Source organism: Argopecten irradians, chromosome 7 (genome assembly GCF_041381155.1).
Source record: "Argopecten irradians isolate NY chromosome 7, Ai_NY, whole genome shotgun sequence".
NCBI classification, from domain to species: Eukaryota; Metazoa; Mollusca; class Bivalvia; order Pectinida; family Pectinidae; genus Argopecten; species Argopecten irradians.
Window position 1 is genome coordinate 20,310,541 of NC_091140.1, and position 16,874 is coordinate 20,327,414.

General features: G+C 35.5%; 1 protein-coding gene across 12 annotated transcripts in view; it reads right to left on the reverse strand.

Moving 5' to 3' along the window:
* LOC138327810 (protocadherin Fat 1-like) overlaps positions 1-16,874 on the reverse strand; it is a 133,276-nt gene that overhangs the window by 35,388 nt on the left and 81,014 nt on the right. For all 12 annotated transcript variants that reach the window (XR_011209102.1, XR_011209101.1, XR_011209103.1 and 9 more), the window contains exons 5-7: positions 8,126-8,434; positions 7,460-7,676; positions 7,009-7,148 (exon numbers count right to left, since the gene is read on the reverse strand). Coding sequence is in view for 5 of the 12 variants with exons in the window: in XM_069274200.1 (XP_069130301.1) it covers positions 7,009-7,148; positions 7,460-7,676; positions 8,126-8,434 (666 nt within the window). In the remaining 7 variants the exon portion in view is untranslated. The remainder of the gene's footprint in view (positions 1-7,008; positions 7,149-7,459; positions 7,677-8,125; positions 8,435-16,874) is intronic.

Consider the following 16,874-nt stretch of genomic DNA (forward strand, 5'->3'; position numbering starts at 1 on the left):
TTTATTACCTATCATCGCATACAAATCTCCATAAATTAATGAAACAATTTAAAAGGGTCCCCATTCTCTTTTCATTTTTTTTTCTCTCTCAAAGTCAGTAGAATCATCTACACTCCCTGTTTTTCTCTCCATAATTTCCCTAATGAACACCATCAGACCCAGTAATAACTCAATCATCAACAGCTCCAGTCTTTTTCGTTTTTTCTCTCCGTCAATGAAAGTTATGTCCTTCAGATGAATGAACTGATGGAAGATTAATACAATCATCTTTTATACAGATTCTTGTCTTTGCTGGATCTACCAGTACATTAAAGAGTAATATCCCTTGATTTATCTCCCTTGTACATATAAACAGAGTAATCTCCCCTGATTTATTTGCCTGTAACTCGGACCAAATGTTGACAGTGACTTCGGGGGAGGTAACACATGTTTGTCTATAAGCACACCTGTGATTAGTTTCCTGTATAAATCATGTCGATCTCACTGCCAATCTTACATATCATTGCTTATAATAGTCTGAATGTATGTTGAGACTCTGGCCAGTATATACACTATCAACACACAGATCGCTGTGTATGTTAATCAAGTCGGTCAGCTGATGATACACAACTTTCTCTATTCTTTATTAATGAAGAAAAACCGAGAGAAAGACAATGCACAGCATTACTATAATATCTAAACAGACTCTAGACATGTAGGCAAAAACAATCGAGTTTCGACTTCTCATAAAATGTAAATATCATAAAGAAAATGGGTGAAATTTTAGTCAATCTTCACAGCACAAACACAATTTTTTTTACTCTATTTTTACTCTATTTTACCAAATATAAACTTGTAAATAAGTCCACAAACACCTTTTTTTTTCCATTTTCACAAAACTAGAAGGTATTCACAATTAAGCCACCCCCCTCCACTTTTCCTACAGAAGAACATATCTGCAGTATAATAAAAGTCAAACAGAACTCATCAAAACATTTAATTGTTATTTCCTGTCAAGAGATTTTATTTCCTATCTTCATGATTCTAATACTGTGGGCATCATCAATGCTATTAAAAAACAATTTTACTTCCTCATTTTAGTAGACTTGAAAGCTCTATCCCGTATAAAAACCAAATATTACACATTTTAATCTACAACATGAGAGTATATGTTCGTATCACATAGACAGAGAGCCTACTTAGAAATCGATAAAATAAAAACTCTACCAAATTATAAATTCATCACATATGCCATTAGAAGCTTAAGCAGGATGACATGATGGTGTATCTAGTAAATTTGAAATGAAAAACCTGTTCCTCACTCAAATCCTCGGTAGATCAATGGTGCATTTCAAAATCATAAATTTTACAATCAATGTATTTTACATTTATTTTGATATATCTAAAGTAAGTTGCATTTTGAATTAAAAGCGTTGTAGCTCTGTTATAAAAATGAATGCATTATAAAAACATGCTAAAGGGATATTTTGACGTCCTTATGCAGACTAAATAATTCTTTTTAATCAAATGAGAATTATTAAATTTAAGTTGCAATTTAACTTTCAAACACAGAAGTTTTCTATTATAAGTGTTTCCCTAATGTAGCTAAAGTTGTTTTCAATTCAGTTTTGGTCTTATCTGTAATTACACAATTTGCTCAAAACCAACTATTAATGTGTAGATACATGTATATAACCAGAAGCTAAGTATGTCGGTTGTAGTGAAACAGCACATTGCTGATTTATTGAACGTAAATGATTACAAAATGGATTGAATGACATTCTCCCCACGGTGAATTTGACGGTGTATTTGACGTTTTGGAAACTATGCGTTAGGTATATCACACAGTCCGGTAGGTAGTAGTAATATAGTATAGTGTGGCTATAACATCTGTAATGATGAGTGACAAGTTCACCCCCAAAATATCTATCTTCTGAAACCCAGTCTGACATTACTGCCCCTCGTATAAAGATTTATATAGTAGTTACACCCCTTTCTCTGGTATCCTTCTCCTCCCCCGCAGAAATTGACTCCCCCAAAAGATGAGCAAACAAATCTTTACTATTTTACTATTCACTATATTTATTTCTTCTTGTAATAATAATCCCCAGATCAAAGACAAGAGAACAAACAAGTGTTCAGGCTAAACTAAACCTCGAAGAGGCCTGGTCAGGGCAGGAAAAATTGGGTATGGCCATTCTTATACAAGGAGTAAAGCCTGGTAGCGGTGGGGGAAAATTGGTTGGAGCAGTTCTTATACAATGATTATAGCCTGCTAGCGGTGGGGAAAAATTGGGTGGGGCTGTTCTTATACAAGGATTATAGCCTGGTAGCGGTGGGGAAAAATTGGGTGGGGCTGTTCTTATACAAGGAGTAAAGTCTGGTAGGGGCGGGGAAAAATTGGGTGGACTGTTCTTATACAAGGAGTATAGTCTGGTAGGGGCGGGGAAAACTTGGGTGGAGCTGTTCTAATACAAAGAGTATACTCTGGTAGGGGCGGGGAAAACTTGGGTGGAGCTGTTCTAATACATGGAGTATAGTCTGGTAGGGGCAGGGGAAAAACTTGGGTGGAGCTGTTCTAATACAAGGAGTATACTCTGGTAGGGGCGGGGGAAAATTGGGTGGACTGTTCTTATACAAGGAGTATAGTCGGGTTGGGATGGGGAAAACTTGGGTGGAGCTGTTCTAATACATAGAGTATAGTCTGGTAGGGGCGGGGAAAACTTGGGTGGAGCTGTTCTAATACAAGGAGTATAGTCTGGTAGGGGCGGGGAAAACTTGGGTGGAGCTGTTCTGATACAAGGGTTATAAAGTGCTAAACTTTTTATGGCATTAATGACATCATCAGTGTTTATTCCTTACATATACTCCCACTGTAAACATGCTACACAAAGTCGGGTGGTCTTTATACACGGAATTATTACAGATAATACCATAATCTGGTTAATCCCCCACCTGGCAGGAATATCGCCGTCCAAATATCCACAAATATCCTCGTCACGATATACACAGATGTACAACTAAGTAAGTACGCAAGTCTACCAAAGTTATATCGCTCCCCCGATAGATCATGATTAATGTCTATTTAAAAGATATGTTATCGTTTTAAAAATTGGTTGGATATTCCTCATCTTGAGATTATTTTCATGTGAAGAATTTGGAAAGTGCTCTGATGCAATGATTTCATCTGGTACATCATTAAGTCAAAAAAATTTGAGTATATATTTCTAATCAATAAAAAATGACGGTAGAATGAAATCAGACTATTCTAATTTTTCTAGATCATAGAAATTTACTTTCTAGAACAATTACTTTACATAACATTCCATGAATCTTGGATGTGTATGCAAATGTCATCTAAATAAATCTAGTTTACGGTGAAATAGATGCCATATATTCCATCACCCCCGGATGTTCTTTTATTATGAAAACGTTAAAAGTTGACATATTTCCCAACTTCTCTGTCCATCAGTGTCAGGCAACGACTTCCTGTCTCAGCATTCTTGGTACCACATACACTACTTTATGTATCACACATGTTGCTTGTCATCAAACAACTTAAAATTAATGATTTCTTTAGACTTTAAATGAAGAGTATTATACGCTTTTCGAAAATTGTTAATTAGGAAAAAATTAAGTAAAACTGATATTAAAAAGGCCAAGTACATACAGGGATATATATATTCAAAATACAAGGTAATTACATGTTTAAAGTACAGAAAACTACTTTGATATTTTCCACTTAAAAATGTTCTGTATACAAAATAATCTGCTTTGAAAATTCAGTGTTTATTTCATTGATAGATAAAAACAGGCATTACATTTCACAAAAAAATCTATTTAAAGAAGAAATCTTCTTAGCATTAGCTGACCTACATAAAACATTGATCTGCGACCTTTTAAAGTGCAGAGGTCAATCTGGGTATAGTTCCTAGTGTTGATGATTGTCTATAAGGTGTTATATATACATATTCTAACTATATAGCCCACTTTGTCTCCACACACTTTACAGGTACATGTAACCCTAATACCCCTGATGACAGTTTGTCTATATCTCCTCCAGAATGAATCAGCAATCTACATGTCGCCAGCAGAACCATGAATGGAGATCTATTCTATAGCTCCCAAACCTTATGCAGTTTATCTGTGATCTGTTTCTCTGTTTGTTATTGTTTTACAGTCTGATAAATATGACAATGTAGTAGATAGGTTCCCACCCTTGTGTAAACCAGCTAAATCATACACATACAAATCTATAATTATGATTTGTTTTCTTCCGAACACCAAAGCAGTCACAATTCTGATTCCTTAATGGTCGATGTCCTTAAACTTACAGGTTTTATTTTGTCTGAAAAGTGTAAATAAAAGACAAAAAAACAACCTTTTAAAATCATTTACTTGTAACTGTCCATGTATCTATTCATCTTAATTCTTGCAGTATTGTACATTACTTCTGATAATAATACAAATGTTCCCTCCCACATTCACATTTTTTCCTACAACATGCATGATGTTTCAGTTGCTTTTCTGACATTTCCAATGCTGCACTTTTAAAATTACATTTACTATTTTCCCCTGTTCCCATTTTTGCTACAATTGCCTCCATGTCTTTTTTCATTAGACGTAATTAGGGCTGCGGTTGACATCATGAGCTCACCAACACAAGTAGTCCAGGAGCAGGCTGCTGATGTGAATAATTGATTCCAAGCGGAGGTTAGGTGATAAGCAGTTAGTGTCTTCATCAATATTTAATTTCTGATTGATGATGAGCCAGTCATGTCTGAATGAGAGTCACCTCCCCCTCACTATACACACTGGTTGCAGAACCTCACCAGTATGATGGCGTCTTGGTCCTCCTAAACTTCAGCAATGTCTATACTGATAATTGAATCTATACCAATGGTAACAGTGTTCTTTATGCAACAAAATGTCAAGCTGGGTCAGGAAAGGTCAGGAAAGGTCAAGCAGGTTCAAACAGGAGTTAATAGGGTTAGATATGAACAGAAGAGGAAACAAAGAGTAAACATTTATTTGTTTCAAGGTCATCAGATAATCCAATGAATGATAACATGTCAAAGTTGAAATATACTGGAGTAGAAAACTTGATAACTAAATACTTTGTTTAGAATATGTCTGCTGCAACTGGTAGGAATTAAACAGACAGCTGGCCATGGACAATGTGTATGGCAATTTTTGAGGAATGATGAGGAAGACGATATGAAAGGATAGAAAGTCATAAGTAATGATCCCGAAGAGGAGGTAAATGAATAAGGATGGAGTCCATAAAATCTCATGAAATATCCACTTTTCTTGAAGGAAAAACAAAGAATTTCTATTTTTCTTAATTTACATTATTTAAGCTAACATTGATGACTTAAAAAAATGTGTCAATAACTTTCAGACTCCCAAGTAAACAATTGTCACCTTTTGCTGAATTTATAGTCTAGACTTCACCTCACAAAAAATGTATTGTTTTTCTGTATCTACAACCTTCAGATAGCAATCACGTATGGCTAGCTGTCACAAGTGAATTCTATCATTTTTTGTCTTTGCAGACATTAGACTTGTTCCTTCCTATATCAATTATCAGGTTATTGTACTTGGTTGTTTATGTCTGAATATCCATGGTGAATGATAAACAAAGCCAATGGAAGGTACAGACTCCATGGCAGCTTTACAACACACAATACCTATATAACAAGCAGAGTAGGACAAATTTTTATCAATATACACTAAACAAATAAAAAGTCAACATTTCCAACATAACAAACATATTTGGTTTTCTGATAAAATTCTTAAAACAAAAGACATAGGTCACAGATTGTGACAAAAACCGGAGGCAAAACCACAACTTTCAAAGGACTAGTAAGAACTCATTCCGAAATATCTAAATAAAGAAGAATGATGTTCCCCACTGAAAAATGAAAGCTATTTTTATTTGATAAGCTTAGATCTGAAAGTGTTTACTATACCAATAACAAACATTCAAGTGACTTTGATGTGTTCCTAATGAAACTTTATCCATTTGAATCTGACAGGTAACAACTAATAATGACCCCTTTAAAACGAACTTATCATTTATAAACAAATACACAAAGGAAAATAAACTTACCCAAACAAAATTTTGTACCCAAATAATAACCTAGGTGTTGCTATAAGAGAGACAGATTTGGACCGTCAGATCAGCAAAAGTCAAGATGACCTTGGATACATTATCACTGTAGCAGTATTGCGTAAATTCTATAATTTACATTAGAAATAATTTACATTACCAGTTAGGATTATAACAAACATTTATAAGGTTAGAGTAATTCTCCAAACAAATGGCAGGATTAAGAAGGATAAGCTTTCCAGACGGACATGAAACATACCCTGGATACCACCCACATTCTGTGGTACTATAAACAACTATTATACTACCTATACAGCAAAAAGCCAATCTGTAACACTAAACATCAGGTCTGATCTAAAATATCACACAACTGGATAAGAACCTATCCCCTTTGTTTAGACAGACCATTAGGAGATGATCCTGAATTGTTTATAGAGAGGAAGCTCTTCTACCTAGTAATGGTCAAATGATGGTCCAACCGCCCACCACCTCGGGACAGGCTGACCACAACTTCACACAATTACAGCCACATGGCACCAACCCTAACCAAATCTGCCAATATTATGATATGAGAGCTGGAAACTCCATCTGACAAAGAATATAAAGGTGGGCTTTTTTACTGACACCACTGTGTGTGTGTCCATGGAACAAAAACAGAAAGAACTATTCAACACTGAGAATACAATATATCAATGTGTGCCTTTAAGTAATCTGTTTATAAACAGTCGTTTTTTTAGATTTAGTATCTCAAGCAATTTTTAAAATTTCTGGAATCTCAAACAAAAAAATTAAAGTAACAGTTGTTTTATAGTGTTTTAACCTCATTGGGACATTTTAACCTACTGAATGATCATGATAAGATTTTCTTCCAAATAATTTTTTGTTTTTTTGTTTTTTGAATCTCTGGTGTTACTTACATTGGCACGAGCTTCATACACTCCATCTGTGGCCGCTACCGTCAGATTATAGATCTCTTTCGTTTCCCGGTCAAGGTAGCGTGCCAGGTGAATGCTTCCATCGACGGGACTGATGAGGAAATCACTGTTGTCATCACCAGCTATGGAGGAAAAAGTGATGCCTCAGTTACACCATCAGATTTGGTAGTATGCTATTGTATTTGGAGAATTTTAAACTTCAAGTTTAAATGAACAGAGAATATATTGTTAACAAAATGTATTTTTGTGTGAGATTAAATTTCGCACATTTCATACGTAAATCGAATTTGTAAAAATCATCACTGCAAAATAGATTTGATAACATACAGCAGGACTTCTATGAAAGTCAAATTGCTGTGAAAAAGTTTCTTGGAAAGTTACAATTAAGTCAACATCAAAAAACTTTCCTGTATGTATTTAATATATGACTTACCTATGATTGAGAACCAGATCCTATCCTTATCTGGGTCTCTAGCTGTGACTAACCCCAACATCTGACCCAATTTACAGCTCTCAGACACTGGTTCAAACTGGTATACTGATTGGTCGAATCTTGGAGGGTTCATTGAACTCATCAGACGAGCTCCCACCATAATTTGGGCTCGAACCTTACTTCTCTTCTTCACATCACCATTGTCTGTGGCTCGAATCTGTAACCATGGCAATAAAGACTATCTATCATCACATTCACTGATCGAAAAGTCTTCCGTTTGTCAAATTACGAAGGTCTTTGAAATCAGGGAGATATACACATGTATCAATTAGGCAATCAGATTCAGTATTCCTGAAATCTAATGATTTTTAAGACGGTTATGTAACAGAAACTGAAGTTTGAGAGACAGGCAGACAGAAAGACAGACAGACATCAAGATCAGAACAAGACGTCCTAATCCCTGACGGGCGCCTCTAATATCAATAACAGCAAAACATATCGCACCCTGGAGACACAGCATTCAAGCTTTCTTCAGACTCGACATTAAGCTTCCTGGAGATAAGACTTTCTGCTGACAAGATGTTCCAATACACTTTGGACAGGATTTCGCTTTTCTAAGATGTTATGATAGACAAGTTGGAAAAGTTTGGAGATAAAAGTACAAACCTTTAGCTCATACATCTGTGGTTCCAGAGCTTCCACCGCATAGATCATACCAGTAGTCGCATTGATGGTGAACTCCGTCTGTTCTTTTCCACGGATCTTGTACGTGATTTCTGCATTTTTACCCGTGTCTTTGTCATCACCAAACACTCGGAGAACTGGCATTGGCTTACTGCCCGGAGACTTGGCCATGATGTTGACCTTGTAGTTCCGTTGGAGAAATTTTGGCTTGTTGTCATTTTTGTCAAGGACTTTGACAATGACCCTTGTAACCGATGAGAGACTTGGAGTTCCATTGTCACTAACAGATACCTGGAATGACAAAAAGGGTCAAATCTTTTATTAATTGTGATAACAAACAATAAAAGTAATCAGAAATAGGGTACAGCATTTAAAAGTATTATTAACACTTTAATTTCAATTTTTTTTTTCTAGGGAGACAAATTTGTATTAGGAGTAGGGAGCAGCTTTTTGTTGGAAGCCAATATAATTGCCTTGGAGGGGGGCTTCTTACCAGGCATGGGGTTATTATAGTGGCTGGAAATTAAGAGATTATGCAATAGGCTGATGTCAAAGTTAAAATGTGGCACTGTTCAGAAAATCAGGCATAAGATTTAACCTATATATTAGTGGAATACAAACATTGAGATTTATTTGTTTTTTTAATCTAATTTTGTATTTTTGTTTTCTGATGTTCTTTCCTACTTTTCAAAAACTTTTACACTTATATATCATAACGGGATTGTTTCTTTCAATTTTGCATATGTTATTGCTGTCTTTATTCCCATATTTTCTTTTTTAAATTTTACACTTCTAGATCACATTGCGATTAGTCACAATGTGTAGGAGATTTGAGAGGCCCTGGTATAAATCGTATTCCACCTGGGGAGGGAGAGACTTGAGGCTGTTTGTTAAATTGACTATCTATATGATAGTGTATGGAGTTACAAACACCTGGCTTTATAAACAAACAAATACACATCCTACATACAATACTGTGATATACAGCTATCCACACAAACTACACTCTCTAGTCAAGTTCTCCGAATTAATCACAGATAAAAAGATAGCATTGCAATATTGAAACAGTATCCGTCTGTCAGCTATTGAAGTTCTTTGACAAAAGGTATGGAGGAAATAGGTGATCACACAATACCAGATTCGATATGTCTAAGCTTACCATTCAAACATTGTGAGTCATGAGTGCTCCTCACAAGGCAGGGTAAGGAGGAGCAGGGATTTGTATAGGAGAGGTTTGTCGTGGGCGGGTAGAGCATTCACCCTGTTACTATAAATCAATCGCAAATGAAACTTTCCTTTGACATAATGTACAAAACAAAATGTCATTATCCACTGAACCTTTGCTTAGAAAATAAAACATTTTCTGAAAAGTAATCTATTGAAATTTCAAGGGAAAACATTCTGGATTTTCATTTGTAGAATTCATTAACGTTATAATTGAAACGATGTTATAATTGAAACAGAAGTTCAATTTCTATGAACACATAATGTTTTTGTTTTCCTTCGATAGTTTCTGCGAAGGTTGATTAACATAATAAGTTTTACACGAGAGAGTGTAGCTTATGTTGCGACAGATGCGTGCTCAGCAAAGCTTCCAATTGCCTGACGCCAGTAAAGAACAGTAATTACATCACAAGCTGTCAAGTTAAAACATCATGATATCATAGCTCATTTCTTTACCCGTGTTTGTGAGTGAAATAAAGGTTGTTCCAGGATACCTATAAAGCATGTTTGTACAATGGATCCCAAGGGACCTGAGAAATTGGTTTGCATGTAGGCATAATTGGTTATATGGTTTGGATACTCTCAAAGAATATCTGTTCTCAACACAGGCTCAACAATGAATCGACAAGCAGTATCTACAGAACAGTAGAGCTTTATCAGGATCATTTAAGAATGTGTCAAGCTTTGAGAGCAAAGGAAATTCGGAGTACCAAGAGAAAAACTATCAACCTACAGTCAGTACCTGCCACCTTGATATCATATATAACACTTTAAACCAATCCAGATCAGCAATCACAGCTCCTCATATAAAACAAAGGTATGAACTGTTAAATGGAAGCAACTGTTGGACAACACAATGACAGTCAGGTACCAGAAATGTATTGTAAAGAAGATCAAATGAACACATTCACCTCTGAAAGTTCATAATGAACTGTTCCAGCCTTTGAATAAAATCAGTCCAAATGTGTTTTCAGTAGTGAATGAGTTCAGTTGTTTTGTACCATACCAATATGTATATATTGTCTATATAACCCTAGAACTTATAATATGACATCTTTTTTGCTTAAATATTTTCTTATTTTTTAAATATACAAATGAAATTATTAAAACATTTTGGTGATTCAGATGATCAGCCCTCAAAACCATGATATTCCATTTATCCTTGTAATGTGTCGTGTGTGTCACATTATACCCATCTGTTTGTCTGGCCCTTTGGGGAGTTTTGTGATGAGCATCAAATCAATTTCATTTTTGACCTCTAAATAACTATGTTATCATGAATGCCTTGCCGAAAGATTCAATAACAATTATTGGTAGTTTTCTGGGAGCAAAGGGTCAGCTAAGTGACCATTCTGGTGCAATGCTGAACTCAAACAGGAAATAGTCATAATGATGATAAGGGGTTTCCCCAGTGTACAGATGCCCTCATAGCAAGGTCACGACCCCAGAGACTCAAACTGTGCCCCTTTGGCTATAAGATTATTGAAAACCTTTCTCGTACATAATTAAATAAAACGAGCCCTCAGCCCGACTTCATCACTCCATATTATACCTCAAATGCAATAATATCCAGCAACTAGGCTTGCTGCAGGACCAGACACAGCGACCAAGACTGAATTCCTCTGGGCCAAAACACACAATGTCAGACACAGACTACCAATCCTGGGCCAGTCATTGAAGTACACTAACTTACACTTCATTTAAAATCAGGAAAAATGTGATTGAATGTATGTAGTAATCCAGCAAATACATCAATATCACCAGTAAAAGGTTAGACAAATAAACATATACAGTGTTGATGGGATTGGTGATGATTACTCATCTGAGTAATTGTTCGTATTCTACAATAAAATATATTACTACTGAAATCAAATTTGTGCTTTGGTCTTCAAGTCAAAGATGGCTGCCCCTAGAAGCATCTTTAGATGGTAGAATAGATCAAACATGATGATGATGGGGCGTTCAGTGTAGCACTAGTTGATTATAACATGACCTTTAACAGGTCAGTTTGTCTATATTTATCTATAACCAATCAATGGAGCCTTGTGTAACAATTACACAGACAGCACTTCAAACGTCTGCCTGAAAGGTGTTTATGTGTATATAAGTACTAACTTCATTAATACATAATATATAGTAACAATTAGGAAAAATAAACACAGCAAAAAAGCAAAAGAAAAAAAACCCCACTGATTATCAGATAGATCATTAGTAACAATTCTCTGGCATATCCTGGCAGTAAAATTTATAATTAATGAATCTTTGGCATATTTTCCAAGCCATATGGCTTGCAATTAACGATCTTCTGTTTGAATTATGCACCTTTTCACCTGGAGTTATGCCCCTTTGGTGCCATGCCAGCTTCCTTTTAATAATAATCTTGGAGGCCCTGTAGCGTCACTCCTACCGAGATGTTACAATAAGTAACCAAGGAAACAGCTGACCAGGGGCAGTGGTGGTCATTGGTCATTTATTTCTAGTTAATGATTGTCTTTGTCAGCTAGACTAATCAGAGATCGGGAGAAGTGATCAGAAGAGCAAGGTTTGACCGTCCATCATTGGTGGGTTTCCATCTCCAGACCAATATCAATTTATATCGACTTGTTAGCTACCCCAACAGAAGACAATAGTGGTCACTAGTATCAACGTCTGCCTGGTCAAGATTAAAGCAGTGGTCAGTAGCATCAATATCTGACTAATGTAGGCTATTGTCCCCGACATTGACCAGCTCAATATCGTCCATATTACCTATATTTACTAAGATCAAAGGTTACCAAACAAACCAATCAACACATTAGATATTAAGGTGTCCATGTACGGATGATTAGCTCAAACTGCCGAGTATTACGTTTACTTTACAGACCAAGGTCATACAGGTCATACATGAAAATGGGATATAGTTTTATTGAAAGAAGAAATTAACACATTCATAAAATCATTTAAGCTTGTCATGTATCCTCTTTGTCCAGTTTCTTTATTACAAGAATGCACATTCATGAAGCAGCAGACATTTGTGACAATCCATACATCATGAGGTATTTATTTTTTCCTGAACAAAAATGAAACTGCTGAATGTAAGCCGGATGTTCATACAAGAAAATCCAATATAAATTCCGTCCATTCTTTGTCCATCAGCAGTCATAAATCTCTCGTCAGTCGTGGTCAGCAAAGTATAGTCTCGATAATGGAGTCGCCATCATCTCCTATGATAGACTGGCCAGCGGTCATTAGCTTTGTGTTTTTTGTGATATATATGGCGGACATAGAATCTTCTGCAACTGCTTCTGGTTACAATCAAGCTTGATTATAGGACAGGAACGGCGGCCATCGGTAACCTATGATGTTCGTTTCTCACCCAGTGAGGTGATATCTATATCAAGCTTTGCGTGATGAAGTATTGATCTTTACACCTTTATGTATATAATCGACACTAATCAAAGTAGGAGATATTGAGATTTCCTTCTCAAGTGATTTCTCAGTTCACCTCCGAAATCGTTAACGACAAAGCTGACATCAAATTTGAATCCGCAGACTTCAAAATCATTTCTGACAATATTTTTACATCAAAGAATTATTTCATTTTATGCTAATTTTTCACAAATGAAGTCTAAAAGCTTTGGTCACAAAGAATTCTCAAAACAATTGGGCTACAAAAAAAATAATCAGCATCAAAACATAACTAAAATGACAAAGGATAAAAGTTTTGGAACATATTTTTTTGTGTATATAGTAAGATATCTTATCTGACAAAATAGCTCATCCTCTGACAAATACATGTATATTTATCTGCCTAATCAACAGAGAACCAACAATATTGGTCTTTCCATCATGGCTGCCAAGTCGTCTGCTCAAAATATATGATGTGGGCTTACGCAGACCATTTCACAAATCACAGATTCTGGAATTTCTCTCTCTTTTTATCGACCAAGATAAAAACTGATCATAATTTTTCCTTTCATCCCATAAACTATCTCCATTTGATTGTATCCACACAAAACCAAACCCAAGGTCATTTTATCTGGAGTGTTGCTGGAGACAAAAACACTTGTTGTAGAGAGAGAACAATTGTTATAGGCACCAAAATCTAAATCTGATCCATGAAACAGTTGTTATGAGAAATTTACATTAATACAGATACAAATTTTAATGGTGTCAACTTCAAACATTTGATCAGTGAAAATCTTTATTTGTTATCATTTAATATATCATTGATTTTTTTTTTTAAATATAGATTTTATCTTTGAAAGATGACTGTTAGGTACTGTATAAGGGAAATGGAAAAACTATACAGAATCAATCTGTAGTGTGGTAAAGAATAAGAAATTCACCACTTCGGACAACTTAAAAAGGAAAAGCTTCATTCATTTTCAAGATCATTTTTTTCTTTTTCTTTTTTTTCTACTTCAGTTCAATCAATTAACTTGCATCGAAGCAGACGTAAGCTTTAAGAAGTGAAAGTCATACCCCCTCCATGACTTAAAAGTTTTTGTTTGGGTGATGCTGTTAAAGTATTCAACATAGCGGAAGTCAGCATGGGACATTCTGTGTCTGGTAAAATGGCCATTACTACTTGATAAACAAAGTCTAAACGGAAGCAGGGTTCATCTCTGAAATCGTAAAAAACACCACCCAACTGTAACCTCCAAGTAGGAAACACTTACAAATTATGACGACAGATGCTTTTTTTTGCCAAGTTCCTTTTTTGTTTTATTACCTGTGTTTCATACGATGTTCACAGCTGGAAATGTAAATCCATGGGCCGTTTGGTTCATACTTATACCCAGTGGCCATAATTTATGAAGCTTAGCGTTCATCACCTTTGCCCCCTACATGTACAGAAGAAACTTACTCTCCACATTTAAGTTCTATCTCAATGATTAATGGACCTACATTGGTTATCTCCCTTCTTTCCTACCTCTTCATGTCCAAAGGTGCAAAGAGGTGATAAAATGGTCTAAAAGGCATCCATAACACAACTTTCAAAGGAGAGTTAGACATGACAGGAAATAGGTAGCAACTGGTTTCTACAGGAAATTATCATTGAACATTGTACATAAAAAGGACCTAAATTCTATTTCATTTTTCAGTTTTCAAACCACAAGTTCATTACCCTGTGTACTCAAGCTCATGTTTCAAAGTATACACTCTACAATTAAGAACTCAACCAATTACATATTTATGCATTTTTTGACAAGTACAAGTTCTAAGGAAACAGTTTGGGTTTTTACTGTAAATCAAGTAACAAAACAACTATACACACTTATATGAAACGGAGCCAATGTGATAAAAGGTCCCAGTAAATCTGCTGTCAGGGTAAAGATAGCTAGTTCTACTATAGGTACAGAAGGAGAGAGCCATACCAAATTAATTGCTCACAAAGTGCAAGTCATTGTATACTTAACTTCAACGATAAATCTTAACACACCAAAACCAAAGTATCAAATATCAATGATAAAATATTCGCTTTAGCAAAAACATGATTAAACTAACACCTGCACATGTTTTTAACATCTGGAGATCCTTTTAAAATGTATAAAAATAAATCCTGAAGTAAAAATCCTTTCTCAAATAATGTACTTTCTGTTTTCTTCATTTTGTACGTGGCAAAACTAAAATATTCATCAATGTGACATGAACCTAGTGATTTTAACTACCATGTAGTCATTATCTAAAGTGGAGCTCTTCAGGAAAGGAGGTTATAAAATGGCCATATTTGGAGCTATGCATAGTCAAGTCTTGAAATCATTATGTCTTTTTCGTTTGGTATTTATGGAAATCAAAGCAGCATTGGAAATAAAGGTATTGTTTTATGCCTACACGAGAAGAAAACCCAGCATTTTATCCTGAATATTAAAATCAATACAAGATAATAGAAGACATATATTTGCCTCTCTTTGATGCTACAAGCCATAAGCATGTTGCCATGGTATTCAGCGTTTGTCAATCTCTCATGGCATCTTTGTCATTGATTGAGCCATTATCGGAGACAGATTAATAAAGAGGTCAGGACGGAGTTTCCAGCCTGTCAGTAAGATATATTCACCAACATCCTCCTTGTTTGCCTTGTCTTGCTCTAACCATTCTGTATATGGAACAATTTAAGGTTTGTCTGATCTTAGCAGCATTTAATCCATTCCAACCATGCAATACCAACTCCTTGACTTTCTAAGACCTCTGTCTCTCGGTCTTTATTGCATTCGATCTCTAAAGCTAACTACTTATGAAAGCAAACAACTGTTCAGGCTCACCTTAGAATCAAGAACAAATCTTATAGCTATTTTTATTTTCCCCATCGCAGAAGAAATTATCCAACAGGTTGTAAATCTGGCCGTAACCTCTGGGGAGGAATTATTCTGGAGACATCAAATCTAGTCTACTAAAGAAACCAATGATGGAGATACCAATGAAGAGATAGTTACACGGGTATGTTCCAGACAGAATCTCACTAAACCAATGACTTTGGTTTAGATACAGATAAAAGACAATTTTTGTTGTCCTTGACAAAAACCCGGTGGATTTTGGAGTAATGATTACTTCAAAATGGTTCTTTTTTTAATGCTTCATCTACTAGATGTTTGTCAAGGTCGCTCAAAAAAAATTAATGATATAAGTCTTTGCTATATCCCAGACCATTGATCACATAGTTTACCTGACAGTATTCAGTACAAACACCAGTCGGTTGTTGATCTGTGTAACAGATTGACCACTGGCACAAAGCTGGGCCTTACTTAGGGATAAGTAACGACCTTCAGGGGAGATAATCCTAACAATATTATATCTACTGGAAAACAGTCATGACCTCTGGATGATAAATTTGTGACCTTTTAGAAACAGCCTTGACTTCATTCTGGGGTGTAGTAACAAGTGTAGTTATGACCCTAAAATATAGTTAAATGATGCTAGTAAAGATTAATTATCACCAGCAGATTTGACCTTTAATGGTTGGTTACAGAGACCTGAAGCTGAATACTACAGTTTTGACCTTCTGACTTTCAGGGTCACTGATTATCAATAAAGTAACATCAGCATCTGTTTGTGTGTTTATTTATCTGAAACCCTATACACAATCATCCACACCTATAGTAGCCATGATTGATCAGGACACAAACCTATACAATTAATCAACTATCTTTTCGTTGTCATTGTCCACTCATGCATGCTATGACAAAGTAATTAATTACCTACACATCACTGACCTTCTCCCCCTATTTGTAAACATAGTAATTCTATTGAAAAAAGCACCATGACTGTAGCGATTGTTTTTTATGCTGATTTTATATTTGTTACCATCAATGATAAAAGTCAGTGACTGTTAGTATTGTTGTTCCCTGTTGTGTTAAGCCAGAGGCCCGGACCTAGATCTCCAGATACAACATATAAATATCAGGCTCGCATGATAGTGGAGAGTAACTAGAGCAGAGAACATTAAAAAACCGAGTACATTAGTAATTATTGTATGTGTATTAGATGTCAGCCCGAGAGTGGGATATACAGCGCAATATTTCCA